This window comes from Anser cygnoides, chromosome 14 (genome assembly GCF_040182565.1).
Source record: "Anser cygnoides isolate HZ-2024a breed goose chromosome 14, Taihu_goose_T2T_genome, whole genome shotgun sequence".
In the NCBI taxonomy this organism is placed as follows: Eukaryota; Metazoa; Chordata; class Aves; order Anseriformes; family Anatidae; genus Anser; species Anser cygnoides.
In genome coordinates, this window is record NC_089886.1 from 10,912,932 (window position 1) to 10,937,649 (window position 24,718).

The 24,718-nt window shown below is 43.4% G+C and overlaps 1 protein-coding gene across 2 annotated transcripts in view; it reads right to left on the bottom strand.

Annotated features, from left to right (window-relative positions):
• Positions 1-3,691: 3,691 nt before the first annotated feature.
• The window catches only part of UBTD2 (ubiquitin domain containing 2), a 54,478-nt gene continuing 33,451 nt past the window's right edge, over positions 3,692-24,718 (bottom strand). For both annotated transcript variants that reach the window (XM_048080408.2, XM_048080407.2), the window contains exon 3: positions 3,692-4,504. In XM_048080408.2, coding sequence (XP_047936365.1) covers positions 4,107-4,504 — 398 coding nt within the window. In that variant the 3' untranslated portion in view covers positions 3,692-4,106. The remainder of the gene's footprint in view (positions 4,505-24,718) is intronic.

Sequence of the window (24,718 nt, forward strand, 5' to 3'; positions counted from 1 at the left end):
CTCTCCTCTCCTCCCCAACTTGTGAGTTTTCTGTGAAAGGCAAAGAGGTGCTGTGGTTTTGTCTGGTTGCTCCTGGAATGAGTTTTCTTTTTTTTTTAGTTTTGTTGTTGCTGCTTTTAGCATTTGTGTGGCTATTTAAAAACAAAAAACAAAACAGAAAAACCAACTCGTTATACTGATGATTCACATCAGTTAGTTTTCCAAGCTCTAGAGAAGAAAAGGCTTTCAGAAAACTAAAAAGAGGTTTCACAGAGCAGCTATTCCCAGCTGTTTTCTGTAGAAAACACTAATAAACAGAAAAGCACAAAAAGCCAACGTAGTGAATCAAGCTTTTGGGTGCTGGATGTTCTGCAGGAGTGCTGTTACTTGACTGTGGAGGATGACCTGAAGCATCCTTTTGCAACGTACCTACAGCATCTGAGGTTTTCCTGGAGCTCCCCAGCAGACTCTGCAGTGTTCATGCCTCTCTGCCTCTCAGGCTGTGCAGGAGCGTGGGCTTTTACTGGTTTACTACTTCTGGGTCAGGCAGAAGCAACAACAGAGTATGAAGATTTGAAGCATGTCAAACAGACCTGTCATTGACATGGCAAAAAACGTACTCTACTGGCATCAGTTCGTGGCCAGAATTAATCAGGAATGACAAAGGTCTGATGGGTCTAACAAAACAAAACAAATAAAATCCTATTACTCCTCTTGTCAGCGCTTGGCATTGCTGTTCATGGCTGCGTGCACTACAAATCCGCTGTGTTACTTCAGTTCTGCTCAGGACACCGCACCAACCAGCCTGCCAAAAACCAGCACAGGCCAGGCTGCCAGCAGCACCGAGCTTACCCCTCAGCATATGCCCATGCTACAGAGTAAAGGTGCAGCACCACCAGCAGGCTTTTCTCTGTCCTCCCCACGTGAGCAGCCACATGCAGACCTGCACCTGGTCCTGTAAGCTAAATGGCATTTTAGTACTTCGTTAGTCTTGCTTCAGCCGTGCCTCCTCTGCTCTGCACTTAAGCCTCCCTCCCTTCCTCCCTGCTCCAGGTCACGAGTCCTGCAGGAGCCCATACCTGGTCCCCCGCACTTGCACTGAAGACAACCTCAGAGGACAAGGACAAGGCGTTTCACAGAGACAGCAATGACTGCTTTCGATGCATACTGCAGCCTCTAGGCATGTACAAAGGATATGTCAGTCAACATGCTGTATGCTTTCATTACTGATTTTTTTTTTTTTAATATATATAGATACACTTTGGAAACTTAGAATTCTTCCCTAATACAAATCTTGTAAAATTCGGTTCCAGTAGGGTACGTGCCTAGCACATCTGCCATTTTATAAAGAAGAAATTAAAATCGTCTTCACTTCCACCTGTAAAAGCATTTAACCATTTATTTCAGGTTTAGCTATGTACTTACTAGACAGAAGAGGAGAGAGGTTATCAGAGAACAGTGCATCTTCATAAACCAGTTCTCTGTTCTACTCAAAGCCCACTTACGACATAGCCTTCAGGTCATCGCCTTGCTCCCCACCATAATAACAGTTGATATAAAACACGGTAATCTGTTACAACATAACAGGACCGATGCTTTTCTGACAGGGGAAGGAAGGAAAGAAGGAGCTCTCCCAGCTCCTACATGCTGTAATCTCAAAACCAGGACATGGTAACAACTGCCTGAACAAAAGGAAAAAAAAAATCTCCAAAACGCAATCTACAAAAAAAATTAGTGTTTTAATGTTTGCAGTTGCAAATTGTCATCCCGGTTTCAGCTTTGATCTTTCCCAATCAGCTATCACAATTCTGCTCATCCCACACCCCCTTTTTCCAGAAAGGGCTGGAAGGTAATGACATTGCAATGACCATTTACATGAAGATGTAAATTATGCCTTATGAGACAAGTAGTGTCTTCCTGGCACAAAACCATCCTTTGACCACTGAAAATCCAAGAGATTTTTGAGTTGTTTACATATCAAATAAATATTTTTCCCTCTGGAATGCAAAAGATCTGGCTGCAAAACCCCAGTATATTAAATCATATTTGTCTTAAAAAGAAAATAGAAAACTTTTGTTCTAGATTATTAATCAGCTTTGATTTCATTTTTAAAAAGAAAAAAGAAAACCAAGTCACTTGGGTGTTTATGAGAACAGAGAACTAATTTTCCTTTACACACCTCTGCCCCTACCCTTCAGTCATCCTGTACAGAACTGGAGTTTAAGGAACTGCCAGGAAATCTTTGCATACAACACAGGGATGAAAATGAAAGCTATATTTATTTGGGGGTAGAGTGGGAAATGCACAAAGAACGTGGATCTGTTTTCCAAGAGGTGGAAGTTGGCTGCACCAACATCAATGTAAATTTCACATCTGCTTCCATCTGTTGGGAAAGACTTGCAACGTTGCACGCATGACCTTAGCCCATTCTGGCTCTACACTGATGCTTGTTGAGCACGAAACTCCATTAGATTCTGAGGAACAGAGTTCTACAGCATTAATGAAGCAGTAACAGGTTTAAAATTGTCAATCCTAACCCAACAGCTTCACTAGCAGATGACTAAGAGTTGGGACAATTGTAGGTTTAGACCCTAGACCCAGAGAGGGAAGACAGAAACCAGTAAAAAGGATTAGCCTGACCAGCGTATTAGCCTTTGGAAGAAATAAAGTAATTTCAGTAATGGCTGAAAAAACAAGCCAACTAGCAATCAAGTTTAAAAGGAACAGGGAATTTGATCTCATCCAAAGGCATTGCCAGACAAGGGCGCGGAGCAGCCAAGGAACAGAGCGCATCTCTAACCAAGGTAACAATCAAGTTCTTTCCCCCACAGATATGTTCATCTGATTCAGATTTTTGAGACTAGAAAAGGACCTCTTGTGTGCCAAAAGGGCTGCTCTTACGCTCTGAAGGGAAAAGCCCTGGTTATTGAACACCATGACCATGCTCTGGGCAGCCAGCGTGTGTTGGTGAGGATACCTCCAATTGTCCTGGCTACAGGATCACCATATCTAGAAAGACAGACTGCTGCTGCAAATGACACTCAGAGGAAAAGCTGAAATTTGTGTGCTCATTTGTCCACCTATTTCCACACTTCGTGCCCTCTAGGAACCGAGCATGGGAAGTTCCAATCCGTTACATCTGGGTGTAACTGCAGTTTAACCTGGACCTATTACAGCGAGCACGCCAGTGCCACTTGACAAAGGTCGCGCACCTAATCCTTAATTGCAGACCAATGCATCACTCACCTTAGCTAGCTTGTTCAATGCTTGTTTTAATGATCTGAGTGACATACAGTAATTCGGCAGGCACGTACTCGGGTGCCAGTCAGCCTGTAAACTTCAGGCTAAGTCAGTCTTGTAGCGTGTTTACAGTACAGTACACGAAAGTATACACTTACAAAGTTATTGCCTAAGGCTCCAGCAGGCTGTGTCCCCAGCGCTGGAGCCAGCAATGGCACAGGACTGCGTGGCCACCTTGGAATGTACAATTGCTTGGTCTGAGCATCGCCAGGAGCCACCCACGTGGGGCAGGGGCCGAGCCCCCAGCCCAGGTCCTCCGCCCAGGGCTCGCGGTGCCTCAGCAGCACCCGGACGAAGCACACAAGTTAGGTCAAACCACACACACGATCCCCATGGACACGCAGCACGGCTCCTACCCAGAGCAGCTGCAAGTCTTGCATGAACTGCAGGTGGTGCTGATATGAAGTATTGATTTTCTTTTTTTTTTTTTTTTTTTTTTAAATAAAAGTGCTCTCTGTTACTCCTGCTCTGTAGATCAGGACACCACTTACAGTTTCAAGAATCATTACGTATTTGTATTGTTTAAGTGAAAGACCACCTCTTCCCACCCTCTTTGCGTGTCCCCCCTTTTCCCTTCCCCTCCCCACTCCTTTCTTTGCCCTTGCCCTGTGCTGCTTGCTGTTGTGTTAAATACGAGATCAGGCAAACCCCAAAGGCCAGTTTACATTTTTATGTTTTGTTTTTGCAGATCTCCATCACAGATGGAATTTTTGCTGGTCATTTCTTGGAACCAATCCATTAGCAGGACAAACCGAAAGACGAGAGGGCAGTGAAAACCCATCCCATGACAGAGACGGAGGAAAGAAGAATCAATAAACAAGCAGAAATCAGTTTTCCACCGGGGTTGGGTTCGCTAAGGGCTGGCTCACGATGACTTGCACCACGTAGTCCTTTGGGATTTTCAGCTCCTCCAGTTTCATTTTGTCTGCGAGCGGCCTGCCCGAGAAGAACCAGCGCTGGCTGCCGGGCTCCACTCCCTCCACCGCATGCAGCCGCCTCTTCATGTGGTACACCGTGTCCATGCTGCGGACCATCAATTTGAGGTCTTTGCCTGTGGACAGGCGCAAACGAAGCTGGCATTCGTGCCCCGAGTTAGGCGGCGGGTCAGGGATATCCAGAGTCTCCAGGTCGCCCTTCTCCTCGATCATGTTGATGGGGGGAGCGAGGCAGTAGACGGGGAGCTGGTAGCGGTTGCCCAGTTCATCGTAACACTCCGTAAGAGCACCTTCAAGAGGTAAGAGAATGGAGAAAAGTGAGCGTCAATACATTTCACACTGAAAACTGAAGCAGTCGCACTTGGAAGCGTTGACCCCACTGTTATGGCACCTGGTGAGGCTTGATTTCAGGCTTTAAAGGATCAGTAGGATCCTCAAGTATCATTAGAAATTGCTTACCTTGTTTTCATAAGGAAACTTGGGGTTGAGTTAAAGCACTCCCCACAAAAGCCAAATGCACCCAACCCACTAGGATAAAGCAGGATAAACTTCAAAAGCAGCAGGAAGGAAAAGCTGAGGGAGGATACTATTTTCTCCATGTGAAATTTAAACAAAGAGCATTTCAGTGGCAGCATGGATGAGATTTAGGGCATGCGAACACCCAGAAAGTACTACTGGGATGAAATGCATGATCTCAAACCCAAAATGGCAAAGACTGGAGGCAAAAGACTACTACGAAAGAATGATTTTGTAACTTCTCAAACATTCAAAAATTGCTGAAATGGTTTTATATAGGATTTGTGTTTTAGTGATAACTGCCAGAGAAAATAAACATGACCATCCAAGTTCAACAGCTCTGTGGCTGCGGTGTCATCGCCGGAGCAGTGACATGCAGCGACACAAAACTGATGCAAGTTTAAAGCAGCTCCCACACTCAAATCCCTGAAGTTTCAGGAATGATTTTTCTCCTCCCAGAATCCTGAGAGGTTCCCCAGGATGATCTGGGTGTTTGTGTTAAAGGAAAACAGGGAAGTGGTGTGTTGCCTTGCACATGGCATATCCTTCCCTACTGAAATTATACAACATGCACACAGAACAGCTCAGTATTACAACTCTTACAGAACTAATGAACAGCTTTTTGCCCTTTTTTAAAACAAAAACAAACAGTATGAAACACCCTTACACCCTTTATAAAGGCATTTCAAGAACCACCCCAGAAAAACAGCAGCACGTTTTTCATAACCTCTTAAGAGTTGAAGTGTCAGAAGCCCAGAAATGAGAGCCTTAACACACAGCACGTATCACCTCTTCACGTATCACCTCTTGCAGCAAACCACAAAAACAAGATGCAGAGGAAGTTACATCCCAGTCCCAACAGAAATTCCTCCTCAGTGGGGTTAAAAAAACCCAGATAGTCACAGTCCAAACAAATGCTTCACCAGCGTCTTGGATTTACCTGCTACGACAGATTTCCACATTTTTGCCCCTAGAGGGGGCACATTCACTTGCAAGATTCTCCATCCTTTTGTAGTTGGAAATGCTTGAAGAGAAGCCAAGTCCTTAAGCTACAGAATATTTAAAAAAACTCTTTGACTTGGCAGTTCTGCACACAACGCTCTACTGCTCCTTGTTATGAACTAAGGCTTCTTCTGTTTTGTTTTGTTGGTTGGAGGCTTTTCCATGCTGACAGTGAGTTGTCTTAAAAACTTTGCTGTTTGATCAGCAAAATTACTGCACTATAAAATTGTAACTTGGGGATTCGCTGTTGCTTAGCTCATTCTCATGCCAGAAATGTACTGTCTTTCAGACAGAAATTCCCCACTTTTTTTTTTAAGGATAATTTGTGTTGATGAACACAGGAAATCTTTGGCTAAAGTGTCAGTGTTTTAGGTACAGCCACTTTGGGGGGCTATTCTGTTTGTACCAGCAGTTCCAAGGCTGTCAGGCTGTGATATTTACTGAGAAAAATCAAAAAAGGAAATTCAGAGAAATACAGTTATACCACTCAGTAGGGTCTTGTATCATTTATGAATCTCAGGGCAAACCAGCTTTATCAAAACTGTATTGGATCCAGAGCTTCCATGATACTGCAAGTGTGATTTATATACTAGGACCTGAAGCGCTCATATTTTAGTTTTAAGACGTTAATTTCATCCTGTACACCTAATCAATTTAGTAAATGCCACAGTACTACGTTCTAAATCAGTGCATAGGAAAAAGCAGACAGTTGTGGGTTTTTTTTTTGCTGAAAAGAGAAAAACCCAAACTCCAATAGTTCTTAAATTTAGGTAGAAAAGATAAAATTGTACCATTGCTAGGTATCTTAAAAAGAATGTCCCTATTTTAGAGAACTACATTAAAGAGTTAATTTCAAATACAATGGTAAGCTTGCTATGGTATTTATTCATCATTTATATCCTTGCCCAGTTGAACCAACATCAAGGTCAAAGTGTATGCTATAAACATGCAATTGCTTAATCATAATCAGATAAACAAAATTAAAATCCTCTGAAAGAGCAGCTAACTTGGAGGCGTGGGCGAGGTTTTTAGTTTGTTTTTATTTAAGACAGTACAGAAAAACTCTTGCCAATGAAACCTGCACAGTTTCATCCAAGGCTGACAATCAGTTTGTGACAAATTGATGATGCAAGCACAAGTTACCATAAACCTAACCAACAAACGCCCATCCCTCCACTCTTGCGGGTAAAAATATTCCTAAGACCTTTGAGCCATATCACATACCACTCAACATTTTCAAGACTGGACATATTGATTAAAGCAGAAGTCTCCTGCAAGCCAAAGAGACTTTACGACTGCACGCACTTAGCCAGACCACGTCTACAAGAGCCCAGAGAGGGGTCAGGAGGTGTCAGCCCTCTCTCCCGACAGACGTACGGATGGACGGCTGCGCACAGGCACGCGGCACTGCCCCGTCCTCTTCAGACGGCTCGTTCACGCAGGACTTCTCCAGGCTCTAAGGGATTTTTGAAGAGGATCGGGCTCCGCTGACAACCTTCAAAACGTTGTCAATGGTAAAAAAAAAACTCGAAGGCAGAGCGTGAAGAAGCATCGTGTTGGTTGGAGCTCAGAAGTTAAGGGAGGGCTGAATGCTTTTACCTGAAGGGACGGTGAGTCTGGAGCTATTTTAAGCAATGCAGGCAAAGCAAGTTATCAGAGAGGAAAAGAGAAAGCGAGCACATTACCCACAGCCATCACGACCGGGCCTATCTCCCCAGCCAGATGGCAGCTCTTCACCAAGGCGTTCGCTGCAGCGTCCCTTGCACAGAGCAGAGCACACGGCGAATTACACGTCGGAACTGCAGCCCCCTTGTTATTTCCCTGCTATAATTGAAAAACATGTTTCTGATCCTTCCTGTGAGATACATCAGCTCTGGCCACAGAATTTATTCAGCACAAAGGGGCATGAAAAGAATGTCAAACTCTCATGAGAAAACAAAGAAAAAAAAATTTTTTTGCAAGGTTTCCCTGTTCCCTAGGCAACAAGGGTCCTCAGCAGCCAGTTATGGCACAGGAAGGATGCAGCCTCCCTTAAAACGGAGGAAAAGCAAGTGCCACACAGAGAGGTACACACGTGAAAGACCAAGATTTTATAAAAAAGACTTCAAAACAATAGCAAGGAGAGAATAAACTAAGCACATCGATACTTTATATGCTTGAGTACTCATCGTGCATTTAAATAGTTTTCTAGATGTTCACGTGACTTCAATAAACTCCTGTACAAAGCACCTGGGCAGCAGTCTGAAGAACTGCCTTTGAGCAAAGACAACGAGAAAAACAAACAAGCAAAAAAACCCATCGACGCACTAATCCTTTCCAAAGCTAGAACCACAGGCAGGTGGTGTTTTTGTTGTTGTTTACTACTATTTTTTAATAGTTCAAAAGTAATATAGCCCTGGAGACCGGGGAATTCTGGAAAGAACCACAAGACTGAGCTTCCTGCTGGTTGTTATCCAGGTAGGAGACAGCTTGAGAGTTTTGGGCGGAAAAAGAAGCAGATGTGATCATCGAGCATATGGAATTGAAATGTTTTGAAATGAGTTGCTTTGCAGGCCATAAAATTGTTTTCCTAAGATTATTAGGATGTGGATGTTTCTCTGGATTTGTAAGGGAAAACACTGAAAAAGGACTGGCTGAGATGCTGTTTCCATCCCCAACGAGTTCCAAATTTGGACATACTTGGCCTTTTGCACATGAAAGCACTACCAGTTAGAGACCTAAACAGCACGAAGGTAAACTTTTCTAAGAGTTACTGAAATTAGGTGTATATGAGCACCTCCATCCAGAAACATAAAAAGCTTTAATGCATTTTAATGGCATTTCTAGAAAGCTAAGTGACATTCTCTCTTCAGAAAAAGCAACAAATTTGTTTTCTGTTCCTAAAGTGCCTTTTAAGATTTTGAGCAGTTTTGCAGAGGGTTGCTCAGAAAAACCGAGCAGATTTCTTTTCTTACTCCCCTCCCCCAGACAGACTTGCTGCAGGAAGAGAAATTAAAACAACACAACCCAAAATCTAGCATTGCAATGAGACCAGCTAATTTAAGGAGCTTAAGTGTCTGTGTATAACATGTTTGCCCTAGGAACAGCTGGTTTGTTTGTTTTTCTTACTGAAAAACTCCACTCAAAGCTCAGCTTGGATCACCAAATAAATTGGCAATGACAGAGCTCTCACCTGTAGACTACTGGTTTTTTATCCAAAACAGGTCATGAATGCCTGGAACTCATTACAAGCATCAGGAAACAAGCGGGTCTTATTCTGGATCCTACAGCACAACAATTCCTAGAGAGCACTGATTAAGTCAGGCAGAAAAGCTGAACTATCTCTTCATCTGTATTAGCAGCTGATTCCAGGTCATGGCTGGGAAACGCAGAACCTTGTAAGAAAAAAGCACACTGACGTCAACAGCATGCAAGAGTGGTGAAGGGTGACTTTGCTCACTAAGAGAACAGGACTGAGACAAACAAGTGAAAACATGCAGAGCTTTGTTCTAGCTCACCTACAACCATTGCAAACTGGGAGGAGTTAAAGGAAAGAAGCTATTTCACATTAAAGTCCATATAACTTAAGAACAACTGTAAGGGATTAATGCTGCAGTTAACAGCTGTACTCTCCCATTTTCTGGAGAGCACCGTGTGGGAGTACTTGTGGAAGCCTGTGCCCCATATCATGTATGGAGAACAATAAACTATGATCATTAATGGTGTGGATGAACCATTTCATAATAAACCAAATATATGAGCCCTCTCTCATGTTTCTTCCACACTTGAATTTCCACGGGCCATGCAAATTTAAGCTGCCATAAGCTACGTACAAAGTCTCATTTCTCACACTCTTTATGAAGGCACACACTTGCCTCATAAGCCACTGCACGACCGCTGACCCAACGCTGCTCTGCTCTCATCTTCAGCCTCTTTTTATTCCAAAGAACTTACTCCAGCACCTTAAGAAATGTGTTTTGTAAGTGATAAGTGTTAAGCATTTAATAATTCCCATTTCAGGTTCCCTGAGAAAGCTCTTCCATTAGGAGAACATCATCGGTCTGGCTCCGTTCCACGGAAGAGCCGCTCCCAGAGGCGGCAGAGGATGCCAGCACTTTGGGAGCCGCTCGATGAGCGGGGCCCAGCTCATTCCTGCTTGTGGCGACTGGCACAAGACGGACTGGAATTGCACTTAGCGTACTGCAAGGGAAAGGAGCAGGAAATTTTGGCACTCTGCTACTGCCTTTGTAATCGTCCCGCCCCGTTCCTGGCAGATTTAGCTAGTGGGTGCCGCACTGAGTCAGCTACCGCACCGTTCATGTTCATATCTGCGCTTGGGTGTTCTTCAGCAAGCCGAGCTCACCTGGGCTGCAAGATAGCTGATAAAATAACATATGTTCTGCTGCCTGAACGAGCTTGCAAAGAATAATGTGACACGTTCGCAGCAGAGCACTGGACAGCCTCTTGAGGTCCCTTCCAACCTGAAGGATCCCAACTAGCTGTAATTAACAGCAGATCTTAGGCTAAGTGTCTAGCCCGAGACGGTGAGCGTGTTTAAGCCCTCTGCTTCCAGTGAAGCAGACCTCACCCTAGCGAGGGGCAGGGTTTGTGAACCAGATCTCATGAGTAATCCATTCTTAAAGCCAGTTTTGCAACTCACGCCTGCAGGCTGGAACACAGGAGGGTAACCCACGCTGCTCTCACCAAATCAGCAGCACGGGGCGCCTACAGAAACAAGCCAGAGAAACTGAGATGCAACGAGACGAGTTTGGTACAGCAGCTCCTGCAGCGATTTGCTGGCTAAGAGGAATACACCATCACTACACAACCCAAGTGAGAGATACACCTCATGCGTGTGTTGTAAATTAAAGCCAATCTGTCTGCATGCCATTATTACCTGCATTTGTCTTTGCATTTGTATTGGGTTGGATTTGGGGGGTGGGGGGGAGCAGGGAAGGAACAGAGGTGTTTCGTTTGGAAAAGGCTGGTGCAGATATGAAAGGTGCATTACTGGACATGCTGATCCTCTCTCTCTATCGTAACCCAGCACCAGCATCAGTTAACTCATTAGCACTGATTAACTGGGCTGAAGGTGAAAGTTAATTAAGATTAACATCTTCTGAAAGACAAGTTTCAGCACTAGATTAGCAATCCACTTTTCCTCAAATTTGAGCCACAGTTAGTAAAACCCTGCGCATCTCCTGCCTGATAACCCCTCCAAGTAAGTGGGGGGCTCAAATCCAGGCTGGAAGCAAAGCCCCCCTATGTGACACTTAGGGCAACACCAAGCCACTCGACTGGGTTTCACCACAAATGGTCCAGATAGGGCACGCAGATATACACACCAGCTACTACACACTCCAGATAAGATGGTCTGAGTTGGCCCTATAATGATCTTCTCTGTCAACTCTGACAATGCATCATTTCACCCCAAAACTTAAGGGGCAGAGGAGGGAGCAACCAGTTTGCTCGCAGCTGATCTGACCCTACAACTGATGCTACCGGAGTATGGATGCAGGACGCTGCATGCACTGCTTGTAGTGACTCTCCCAGGAACTCTTACCTCATGCTAACGCCTTCGTCTTTCAGGGAAGAAGGACACAAGCATGTTTCTGCTATTCACGTTTTAGCCAGAACAAATTGCTTTCCGTCTTTCCTCAGATAAGAGAACAATTGTGTTTCAAGCATGAAATTTGTAATTTGCAATTCCCCCCTCAGTTTGCAGGGGACCACAGCAGCGGTAAACCCGTAAGAAGAACAGTCTCAGCTTGCGTTCCTGGTGAATGGCACGGTGGTGGTCTGCTGGACAAGGAGAGGAAGCCAGAGAAGAGGTGAACTACACCAGAAAGCTCAAAGTTGAACAGCGATGTAACTTACAGAACAGAGTTATTTTTTGCTTTCTACTTTTACGTAGATCACAAGTACCTACAGTGAGGTTCATTCAGTTTTCACCTTCTCTAGTTGATGCAGTCAACTAAGCCACAAGCTGAGCTAACGTGTACCTGTAATTCACAACACTGCAGAGGACAGCCAATAACTAGACCAGGACCATCACTAATAACTGTGAACTAAACATTGCAAGAAGACAGTGAACTTTAACCACAACTGTGGGTTCAGAGGCTGGTTAACCAGTCACACGGTCATAGCATCATTTACAGTAAATTTCCACTTCTGTTTCCTTGCGGGCTTTTGCTGTGCTATAAGCTCTAGAACGGGTTCATTGGTGAGCATTCCTTTAACCAAATGAGGTTTGATAGAGAAAGTCAATTATGTATTAACACTCCGTAGTTGTCACATTGACAATACCATATGTACTGCCACTTCTCTATCACTCTGTAAAACTTCAATCTAATACTGCAAGAAGGTAACAGCTTTCAAGAAACATTACATCAGGGTTCGAAGATGACAAGTCTTTTTACTAATGAAGTATTCATGCACTATTCTGCTTTGCATTTCATTAAAATGGATGTCTGTCTAGACAGGCTTCTTAGATAACCAGATTTTCATTTTTTGGTAAAAGAGCTCCTCTGTATACCCTTTTCATTTGCGTTTGCTGTTCTACATTATCCACTTTCTTTAGGGGGGTGAAGCAGTGTTAGGGGAAAAAAAAAGGAAGGATGATATTCCAAATCATCTGAGCCTGCATCATATCCCTCCACAGACAGCTAACTCGGCAATGTGACCAGGTTATCTGGTCAGTGGGAGGATGCACAGAAGCAGAAAGGCCACCACAAAACAAAGCATATCAGCTCTTGAGTTACAAACGTCTCATTTTTTCCAGAAATAGAAGAGAAGACACCATTCAGACTGGAGAAGTTGTGTTAAACCTAAACTAGATCCCTACATTTACAAAAGAACTCCATCATCCTATGAGCAGCAACATGCTTTGTGAGCACTGTTTTTGGTGTACTGAGGGGAAAAAAGCTTTTGTCCATTACAATAGGATATTTTGCATAATAACCACATACAGAACGTCCAGCTATTCAACCTCACTTTCCTAACATGACAAACTGCTTTGCTATTTCCAGTTACTCCTGGAAGACAAGGTAACTGCTCTCTATTTGCATTTCTCTTTAAGAGGATTTTCCTCTCGCTGAGATCAGCAGGGCACTATTGATCAACACCATAAACTACTTCATCATCCAACAAATATGCCAGAGCCTGCTGCACTCTTTTCCAAATAAAGGACAAAAGGTAAAGACAGCTTTACCTTTGCTTGGGACTAATCTCATTAGGTGCAATCCACTTGTCCTTGCTGCTTGTTCTACCTTGCACCGACTCATGTATCGACCCCAAGACACAGCACGTCCTTTTGCTTGGCAGGCAGAGAAGGCATGGTGTGACCAGTGGAAGTAGTGCCCTGCACAGGGGAGGTCCCAACAGCAACTCAAACAGTTGCTGTAACTCGAGCTGCTCCATCTCCACTGCATGACCAGTGTCAGGGTGCTTAACCTTGAGCAACCCCCTGCCAGCCACAATGCCCTCTCTGGGCAGCGGAGTGATATTTGAGACTTAGCTTAATATGAGCTAGAAGTGGATATATGGAAATTTGGCTCAGGACAGTACTTATTATAGCTTGAGCTAACACAGCAGCAGAGACAACCCCACAGACTGAACACAAAAGCAAATGTAGGCTTTTATGGAACGCACAGAAGTTCCACATCGGTTTACAGTGAGAGATGGACATGTGAAAAACGTCTGCTTTCTAAGACTAAACAGCAATCCATTCCCCTCCACAACCTACCTACATAAAACAGGGGGATGGAAAGAATGAACAGAATAACCTAGACAAAAAGTTTGCCCTGTATCATTTTGTTACTACTCCCAAACTTGCTCATATCCCTGTGCTGACATTCAAAGCCAAGTTAATGAGCACCGAGTCATTCATTTGCATGCTCAGTCTCCAAGGATAACCAGGAAAAATTTTAAAGGCTCCAGGGAGGTCAAGCAGACTGACATAATCCCACATTAGTACCTATGTCCTAAAATAAAACTAAAACACAGGACTATTTAAAAAGAGGGGGTGGGGTGGGGGGAAGAGGAAGAGGATTAAATAGGGTTACAGAAAAGATTTAAAGCGAATCTGCAGAATTGCTTTTTACTCCATGTAATGTCCTCTTTACCCTCCAAGATGCTGTTCCTTCAGAGTTACCTTACTTTTAATTAAAAAAAATACTGAGTAAGCATAAATGTAGAAGACAACGTTAGTTAAATCTGTATCACCCTCTAAATGTGTAAATTTGGGGGAGTCTCACAGATTATGAGAACCCAGACAGGTTAAAAATGCAACACCTGGCTGCAGCTGTAATCTACAAAAACTTGATTGCTACAGAACAACTAAAGACAGGCCTGTGATTTATTTTTTTCTGCACAATGAAATTACTTAGAAATTAGTACTTTTTCTCCTTACTAGTAAATCCGTATTTCACCAGATGAAGCCAGTGTCTATCACACGCTTTCATGAGGCTTCAACACTCCTTTGCTTACCAGCCTGGTAAACCTGCAAAGCACTGGGCAGCGCAAGATATCCAGGAACCGGGGAGTTCTCTCTTCCATTTCCAGTGGTAAATCTGTTCTGTAATACTCACTGAACCCCTGTAATGACTTAAAGTTACCACCTCAAAGTGTCTATTGAAAGACAATATGGAAGATTCAGAGTACTAACACAACTCCTTTTGGGTCGCTTGCAGACTCGTGAGTACCGTGCGGCTCTGTAAAGCACACCATGGAGGACTTCTCCTTAGTCATCACCTGACCCCAAAAGAAACCATCTCCCACAACTCAGACACTTCTGAACATAACTATCTTGCCTTGGTCTTGTAGAAGAGATACCATCATTGTCTTATTCAGGTATGTGAAGTCAAAATAGAGAAAGATGACAGATATCCTGACCACTACCCACTCAAGATCACGGAGGAAGAGCAGAGTGCACCCATGGGCAGGGAGCAAGTGAGGCACCTAAGGCCTTGCTGAGCCCTCATTTATCTACCCGAGCCTCCTAATAGACAGTGCTTCGGGTGCACCAGTTTGGGGGGAAAACGTCTCTATCAATTACAGGAACAATACCACCTTTGAAGACCACCTGTGCAGAGCAAAGGCAGCTCCTAGATGGCTCTCACTGGCTTGCACTGACATTTTCTATGAGGAATACATTTTAAACACTTCATAATTCTTTTTCTCATTTTACTAGCAGACAGCAAGGCAGATTAAGCAGATACTTAGTTTCACTGTTGTAAGCAGTCAAGGAGGTGGTAGAAGTCCACTGTGGAGTATCTAATAAACTACACGACATGTCCTGGTCACCACCAGACGCCGAAGGATTATTTTTCACCTAAGGCAGACATACTCCTATCTGGAAGATCTGCAACACACCATCAACAAGCAGTCTGCAGCTCATTCGTTGCTACATGGTTAGACTTGATGATCTTTGAGGTATTTTTCAACCTAAATGATTCATCTGAAATTAATTTGAGGCATTTTTTCATCACGAGGCCAATTTTATTTTGAGCGTTTAATGGCCATCATGTACAGTCAGTCTTTTTTTTTCTTCTTCCTCTTAAAGGAGTTAGCTGCACTTTCCTGGCCACGTGTTAATGGTACAAAAAATTGCAGTTTTGAGAACAGTGCTGTACAGTCGTCCTTACCGCAGCAGAAAAGGCAAACTGAAACCAAAGACAGAAAACAGACAGGCATATGCTACCAGGGGAAGAGACTTGAGAAGAGTCCAAGCAATTATGTTGACGAAGCTCCTCAAAATACCTTTCAAAAACAAGAGCAGAAGTTAAAAATATTTAAAGAAAACAACTGTAGGATGTAGCCATAAGTGGGTTTTTACTTGAAGGGTTGATGCTTTCTAACCTGCACTTAGATATGTAACTATTTCAGTCAGCCACAACTGCTTTACATCCTGATGGCTTGATTCAATATTCCATTTGAGGAAAACATGGAAATCCAGCATCCCTCAGAAAGGATACTGTGCATCTATTTTAAAAACATTAATCACAGCAGTAATGTCAGACAGCATTATCTTAGCTGCTGATCATCAGGACTCAAGAGGTTTTTGAGAAAATACACTCTGTTTCAAGGTTAGGAGTCCTGCCAAGTACCCATTCCAGCCTGCACAGCAGTAATGTGTCCTTTACTGGCACCAAGACGCTTCACCAGGGGCAGCAGTGAGAGTTGTACAGTTCCTACTGAAAACACACGATTCCTCAGAAAGCTGCTACAGACACACCACAGTGCCATGAGCACTCATGAAGGCTAAAAGGAACCATAGAATGGTTTGGGTTGGAAGGGACCTTAAAGATCACCCAGTTCCAGCCCCCTGCCATGGGCAGGGATGCCACCCACTAGATCAGGTTGCCCAAAGCCCCATCCAGCCTGGCTTTGACCAATTCCAGGGATGGGGCATCCACAACATCTAGAAATCTGATGAAAACATAATAAAAATAAAAAGGGGTGCACCACTGAAATAAAAGTACCTGCAGTAGCAATATACAGATCCAATTCAAACAGTTACCATTATTTGACTCATTGATCAGCTATTGTCATTTCCTGTCATTCTCCTCTCACAAAACTCTGTTGAGCTTTCCACTACATGCTATGCAAAGTGGTTGCAATACAGAAAAAAACAGTAAATTGGCCAAATGTTAGTCTAGCTGTTATTTCCTTCCTCAAAAAGTAAAGAAACATGCACACTTTGGAGCACTGTGCAGTAGGCACTCTAGATGCATCCTTCTCAAATGGAATTTGCCAATTACAAAAGAATTTATTGGCATTTCCCTAGTTTTCAGCCAGGGAATCTCTTGAAGAGCTCACTTTTACGAGCATTTCTCTAATGAATGATACTATATAAACATATGGTTTTGGTTTGGCCACAAGCTGCACAGTGACAGCCTAGCAATGGATGATAATCAAAGCACCTCTCCAAGTATCTCTGCCTCTCACCTCTAATCGCACCACAGTAGAACACTGTCCTCCCAGGACACAGGGGATACATCCCAGAGCTCTTCAGAAACCTGGCGTCACACCCAGCTTACAACTCCCCAGCAGAGGGGATGGAAATGATCAATGCATTTAACGATGCTGTTAAGAATCACTTTGTTATGTGGCGGACCAAGGTTCCTCTGCAGCGCATTGCGTTTTAAATCAGTGCTGGTGTACATACTTGTCCAAAATGCACAGAAGCTGCTAGTTGTAAAAGTAAAGGTCCTTCATAAACGATCCCTTCCCCATCCACTTTTGAGGCTGTAGATGGATGGATACTTTTCTAAGCAGCAAAACTATCCTAGCAGTTGCCTGACTCCCAGCTCCTGCATCACCCATCGAGCTGCTCTGCTATAGGTGCTTGCAGCTACATCAAGAACTGGACTTGGGAGCTGATCAATGCCAAAAGCAACCTGAGGTTGTGGCAAAGGACATTTAAACCTAGAGATGTTCCATGACCCCACTCACCATCCCGCGGCCCCAGGAACAGATGTACTGGGGGGGGGGAAAAAGGAGGTTACATAAAGGAAAGCAAGCAACCTGCTTAGTCTTGCTCCGCTGCTTAAAGCTTTCATGGTCCACAGCCACGATCTGTGTTGGGAAGCCAACTCCTTGCTCTCTTGAACTGAGAAAATGCATGTTCTGCTTTCTTCCACGCTGCCTCCCATACCTGTAGTAAACTATGAACACCAACACACACCCCACCAAAGTAATCAGTTCTTGGTGCTTGCCCTGCTAAAATACACACTCTCCCCCCCCCCCCCCCCCCCCCGAAGTGTCAACAGCTCTAAAGATGGGAACATGGCAAACAAGCAGCCCCATCTTGCTGTGCAGTACTGCTTCCATGCTTCCCTGCATCCATCTTCTGATTCCAGTAAAAGCAATCTAAACAACTGTATAAAAAAAGTCTAGCTCTACTATTTAGGAAAGCAATCTTTTATACCACTTCACATAAAAACCAAGGCTCTCTACCTCAGTTTGTTTTATACCTTACAGCCACCTTCCCAGTAACACTCCACTTTGAATGGGTCTTTCTGGAGTAAAAACTGAAGCAAACACAGGAGAAAACACATCTCAAGAGTAGAAACAATCGGCTGTGAGATTCCAGGTCAATGCTGGATTGCGTTATTCACATTATCTCCCTGCCCCTCTCAGCTAGAAGGCTTTCAAAAGGGAAATAGGTAAAGTACTCAAGAGCTTAAGCATTCAGAGCTCCACTTAAACACAAAAATCAAATCAAAGGTTTCTCCAAAGCTTTCTACTACCAGCTCTGAAGTGGTTACTAGGAAAGATGTTTCTGCTGCACTATAGTCTATAAATTAATGCTACAAATCTGCCCCTTTTCAGTGTGAAGGTAAACAAATGCATTTCTTTAAGCATCCAGGAACTGAAATAACGTGCTGTATTTTCAGCCAGGAAGAGCTGTATTCTCACTCATTTTTGTATGCTAACTCCTCCTCAAAGTTTTAGTTTAAAAAGAAGAATAAAATCAGCTGAAGCTGCCAATTGTGCAACACAGTCATGTAGTGAGGTTTATGGACTTACTGCTTTTAAATGACCACAAAGTGGTAGAAAAGAACGCAAAGCAAGGCTTTGAAAATCATTTAAACATTTCATAGTTTGCATCTACATTTAATTCCTTTTCCAAAGGACAGTAAAAAGGTAACATCATTGGTGTAGTGATTTACTTTTGTCTTTTTATTTAAAAAGATACATTTGTCTTTAAAAAGGTAACATTTGTCACATGGATCCAGGGCAAAAATTAAACAATTCTCTCCCTTTCACCAGACAACTTGTTAGACCTCCTAAATATCTGGCTGGTCTTAAACAATGGCAACTACAGAGCTGAGGGATCCTCCCTGACTCAAGTCTTACATTTTTAAGGACTTTGCTCATGCAAAGGGCTGCAGCATAGGCACAGCACATCCACTTTCCCAGCACTGCTTGCACACGCACCTTCCTGGAAAAAGGCATTTCACAAATGGAAGAAAACACCTTGCCAGGTCTACTGGCTCTGTGACAGAGGAAGGAGATGCCAGGAAGCAGGGAAACAAGAGGCGGTAGAGGAGGAGCTGCCACCAAACAGCCCCAGGGCACGGGTTGCAGCAGGCTGAATTTGGTGTCTGAGCAGGGCGTGCACAGCCTGGGGGACACTGGTTGAAGATCCCTGATTTAGAAGAAGTCTCCTAAGAAAAAAGCAATTACTATGCCTGAGCATTTCTGATGCTTCACACCAGCAGGCAGTACTCTGGGAGGACAGAGAGGGCGACAGGAGTGGGCTCAGAGGCGCTCCCTGAAGAGGATGCCGAACATGCGAGGAGCTGGTGCCCGCCTGGCTGCGGATGGAGCAACTTGGCGGTGGCACTCCTGTTCACACTTGTCACACCCCTGCGCTGTGTCAGTGCCCCAGAGTAAAGCGACACCTAGACCGCAGCACCCAGTGGTCGAAACCTGTGGGAGGCACCACCAAAGCCGAGCTGTGGCTCTCCCCGAAGCGTGCCAGCCTTCTTCAAACATCTATCGGCACTGCTCGCAGGCACGATGCTATTAACGCAGTCTGGGTGCAGTTTTAGTAAAAGCTGGACTCAGTGTATTTATTCACTAACCATTTCAGCAAAGATAAGCCTAAGGGAGGAACTTGATGTCAACAACTTTTAAAAATAGACACCGATGGGTAGAAGAAACACTGACATACAACGAGCGCTCTCCTAATACATACTTAGGTCCTCGGCGCTAGCAGCAGCCAGACTGCGTCCTTGCAATACACCAGCACTTGTTGGTTTTAATTCCTCACCCTTGTTTGGTGGTGGCGTGTTTTTTTTTTTAACTGAAGAAAGAACAAAAGAGAAAAACCTCCTCCCGAACTAAGAACTGTTTTCTGCTTGGCAGATCTTCATACAAAAATAATTAAGTAGCCTCTGTTGTAAATTTTATGATATCTATGACAGAAAGATTTTCAAGTTTCCTTAACTTTTATGGCCTGCATGCTCATCTCAGTACTACTGCTGATCATATTGACAGATATGCTTTCACAGTCAGACCTCCCAAAGCTTTCATAACTCTGCTGAAGTCTAAAATTAGACAGCTAGAGTCACTATAAATATCATTCACTATCGTTTTAAACAGACATTAGAAAAACCTGACCAAGGATTCTGTATCCAGACAGAAAAGCACATGGTTCATCATGATTTTTATGTTTGAATGTAGACAATATAATACACTAAAAAAAAAAAATATTTTCTTAATGACAATTAAAAATCTCTTCAGACAAACAAGATACTGAGAAAGCAATTTCTATCTTCTGAACCCACCAGCACTGGATACAGCAGCTTGCAGGCAAGGGTGGAAAAAACCCACAAGGATTTTACAGCTGAACAGGCAGCAGCAGATGAAATTTAAAACACTAAAGGTGCCACTGTGAAATGTACTGTATAGATTTTTGCAACTATAGATTCATCAACACAACAGTTAATAAATCGAATATAGCTATCACACACAAAGCATTGCAAAAATTAGAGTTCCACTTTTGTAGCTACTTATTTTAAGTGAGACGTATCTTAAGTGCTTAGTGTTAAAGATCTACTATACAATTTTGCAGTGGATACTTCTGAACTACTGTACAAATTTAAAGACCAACTCCTGAGCTTATTGACTACCTTCTACTACTTCCTCTCCCGTCTTTGTCTAGCAACTCACTTTTAGTGATTACAGTTTTAGCCTGATTTTTCCGGGCTCCCAAGAGATGGATATGTAGGGCCCTTTGCAGGAAGCTCTCTTACAGTAGCACCCCACCACTGGCATCCCCGTGCAGCACCCCTTGGATGTTAGGAAAGGTCAGGCGTGTGGCACAGGAGTCTTCACAAAGGAAGAAAGAGTTTAGCAGATGTTCCCCATTAATAGGTAAGACACCACAGTAGATGTAATTTCTAGGACGTGATGCGCAAGATCTACAGCAGAATAAGATTCATACCTGATCATTTGAACTACAGACGATGCTTCAGCCCCACTTAGGGGAAAAAAAGTCCGATTTCTCTCCTGTATACCAGAAACCTTCTTCTGATAAAGGATCTGGCTTTAATGCAAATGAGTTCATATGTCTGTGATATGTAATATCTTTAATGCCAAGTGGCTCAGGCACCAAGGGCTGACAAAACCCTAAGAGGATGCTTGCTCTCGGGTGCTAACTTACCATCTCTAGGACAGAGAGTTGTCTGGTTCTTTTTCAATAAAAGCACTGAACATTATTTTCATCCTTAATTACTGTTACTACAAAAATAAGCTACTGTGACTCCCTCCCCTCCCTCACTCCAAGCCATATGCAACCTTGGTCTGTTTTGTTGTGTAAGGGATGGTCTTTACAGCCTCCTCTCTCCTTATGAGCAAGGACTAGGCTGGCTGGGATGTCTAATTAGTACTGATGGCATATACAGATCCGCATTCCCGTCACTACTGGGCTTCTTGGCCCTGCAAGGAAGAAGGAAATGGTATTTTGCTTGTGGTTTGTTTTTACTGCCAGTATAGACCGTGCTGTCCACCCAGTCAAACATGCTGGGGATAACTGCTTTAAGCAAAATGTGTTTTTATGTACCAGTGTGATCTTGATATAAAAACTTCTCATAACTACTTAATTCTCTTCTACAAAGCAAGGCAAAGTCTATCTGCCCGAAACTTCCCCAAACATCAGAATCATCTCAGGACAGAAACAAGGTAATATTGTCATCTGAATGAAGGTAAAATAGCACAATTCTAATGAAGCTAACACAAAAATAGCATGTCAGCCATAAACAGCTAAAAAGCACACAGATATCCAACATCAACACCCTGTGTGCCTGTCCAACACTTCTGAGCACAGATGCAGCTTTCATTTCCAAAAGAGCTTCAGTTCTCCTTCTGATTTACACCAAGACCAGTAAGCGAAGGTGAAATAACAACTGCAGCAGGGAGCAGAAGTTTTCCAACACTCCCAGTGATTTACTTAAGTAGTATAACAACCTCCTCGGGACTTTCTGCACAACGAATGCAATCAATGCTAAAAGCAACCCTGACATCCTGCCAAACACACCCAGGCTGTGGGCTTCTCTCCCACTTACCCAGTGTCATGCGCTGTTTGATCGTGTTTAACTATCACCCTCTCTCCTCTACACCTTGCACTCTCAAGGTCTTCTGTAACAGTGTGAAAACCTTCATTTGCAAACAGAAACGGAGTTTTCGACACTGTAGAGGGTAACTTTCTTTAGAAACTAAAACCTGTAAGTGTTCTCCTAGTACTAGTTACATACTTCAAGCAAACAAAAAATTAGTGAGGAGTAGACGCATCCTGATGCTCTGCTGAATCCCGGTCCCCATCTCCTGATGTAGTGCACCAAGGTGCAGTGAGCACTAAAGGACAACATACATTAAGCCATTAAATGCATCCTTTCAGGTGATGGAAGCCTTGGAAATCCAGACGCACCCAAACGAGAGACAGTGCTCAGAGGGATGCAGGACTTGAGGCACAAACATTAAGAGCTGAGCTTTAGTGCAGGCAGCCCTCAGCCCAGAGGCAGCAAGTACCACAGCGTGATGTGTAATTACAGCTCAACTGGGGGAAAAATAGTTTTGCCAGAGTCAGATATTTGTGTTTGAATCAGGGTGGGGGTAAACAGAACAGGCACGCTTCCTTTACATTACCATTGTTGGTTTGGGCTGTCTTTTTTTTTATGGTCTTCTGATGAATATTTCACCTGAAGCAGTAGAAAACGCTCTACCCATTGCTAGAACATTTGAGTAATTTCACTTACTTTTCCCCAGCATTTAAGGTAAATATTCACCTCCCCACTTTTCATGATCTCGAGTGTTACACACAGTAAATGTGACAGCTCTGCTTACACACAAAAAGCCAACGCTGCAAGACTGCTCACTGAAAAAGCTCGCTGCGAGCTACAGTAGCTGTATTTTAAGGCACAGAGAAGTTGGCTGCTCCTGAGCACAAAGCCATCAGGCTTAACAGAGAGGCCCTTTTATCGTTCAAATAGTATTAAACGAGATAAATTCAATACACTGGTAACTATGCTACAGTGGATTAAGTGTCTATCCTGAAATTTTAAAACTCCACTTAACCCCAGAGAGATTCCAATTAAAATTAACTGCTTCCAGGACAAGTTCAGCTCAGCACTAGCGTTTGGTGCAGACCCTAATAAAATACTACACACTCCAACATTTTGTTCTTAGTAGCTAAGAAGTATGCAAAAAGTGTTCATTAAATTTAAATGGACTCATTAATAAAGTATTGAGGATGTGCTACTTTAAGACATCAGAAAAACATGTAAATTGGTGAGAACGTTATTTCTATTTTTAAGTACATCCCACAGAGGCACCCAAGATAGATGAGAAGTGCTAAGCCCATCCCACAAGCTTATTTATTTATTTAATACTTACATGCTATTTTTAACTGCAGAAGACAGCAAAAGGCATCCATTAGAAAAATTACATTGGTTAGATTTTTTCTCACTCAGGTTAGACAGGGAAGATATCTGGCTGAAGGCAACAGTAAAGAGAGATGCATTTTTCCTCACTTCCCTACAGGTTTTCAGAATGAAATAGCAATTTTATATTTGCAGCATCAGCCAGGCCAGTATCTTTACCTGCAAACCTCTGCCACTCCTTAATCCCCAGACCCTTCTTCCCACTCCTCCACTTCCCAAAGGTTTAATTTTGTAAGCAATACACAGTTGCATGCAAGCCCACCACACAGGGACAGCTAAAATGTAGGTGTTTGGCTATGTTATTCTGTTGTGGGTTTTTTTTTAAAGCCTTGGTTGTGCTCACACAAAAGAAATGAGAGGAAATGCCACAGTCTCACGTTAACGTACTGCATCACTCTGTATTTCCACTAAAGAAATTTATCTTAGTTGATGCTTATAACACAGTTTCCCTTTGGAATTGAGGCTCTTTGGTGAGCTATGAAATCAAAGGAGGATGTCCCATCCTTGTCTGTCAAAAAAAAAAAAATCCCACCACAAATAGCAGCTTTCATGGCCAGAATTACCAGAACTACGCCATCAAGCTATTTATTTAGAAAAAATCTTGACATGATTTCTACACTTCATCTTACTAAATGCTTTCTTGCTTTGAGGAAACAGTGTTTTCATGCACAGCCTAATCAGTAAACCTCCTTTTTTCCTCCTACCTGAAGGAGCAAAGCCTAAGCTCCAAGGAGCCACATTGGCAATCCGGAGCAGCTCCTACCAGGGCTTGTTGTGGACCAGACGACAAAACCGTGCGTGGGCATTTGTGTGTGTTATTTCAGGAGGCTCTGCAAGCAGTCAATTCTCATGCTAACCATGAGGGACAGACAGCCTGAACTGGATGTGTATTTGCTGCACAGACAAGTAAACTGCTGTAGAAAATAAAAAAGGGTACAAAAGCTGGATGCGAGCGGTGACACAGGTGGCACCTGCCATGCTCCAGTGTCAGTGCAAGGAGCAGTCCACCCCAGGGGGGCAGAGCTGCAGCTGCTGGGAAGAGCTCTGCACTGCTGGCAAGCACACATGTAAATCTAGGTGGTGGCACCACTCAGGTACACACAGGATTCAGTATTTAATGCATATGCAAGCAGTCAGATTACTTAACAGCTAGCTTCCCCTCTTTTTGAATTTCACCCAATCTGAGGTTTTTGTAAACAAAAATGTGGAGGTTTTTGGTGTCACTTGGAACAAGGACAGTTTGTTTGTTCTACCTGCCTGGGGATAAGCTCAGCTTGCTGATAACAGGCGCTACCGAGCCCACAGATGAAAGGGTTTTATTCATAATCTATTCACGCATGACACTAACAATGCTTGAGTTTCTAAATGAAGTGGCTTTCTCTGTAGTGGAAAGGTCACACAACATTGAGAACCATGCAAGCAGTTGATGCACAAGACAAGTGTCACCAGCAGAAAGATGGATAAAGAGCGAGTAACTCAGTTTTGTGGGTACAAAAAAATCACTGCACTCAACTCAAGATTCCGGATAAACACTCAAAATATTCTATTTGGAATCTG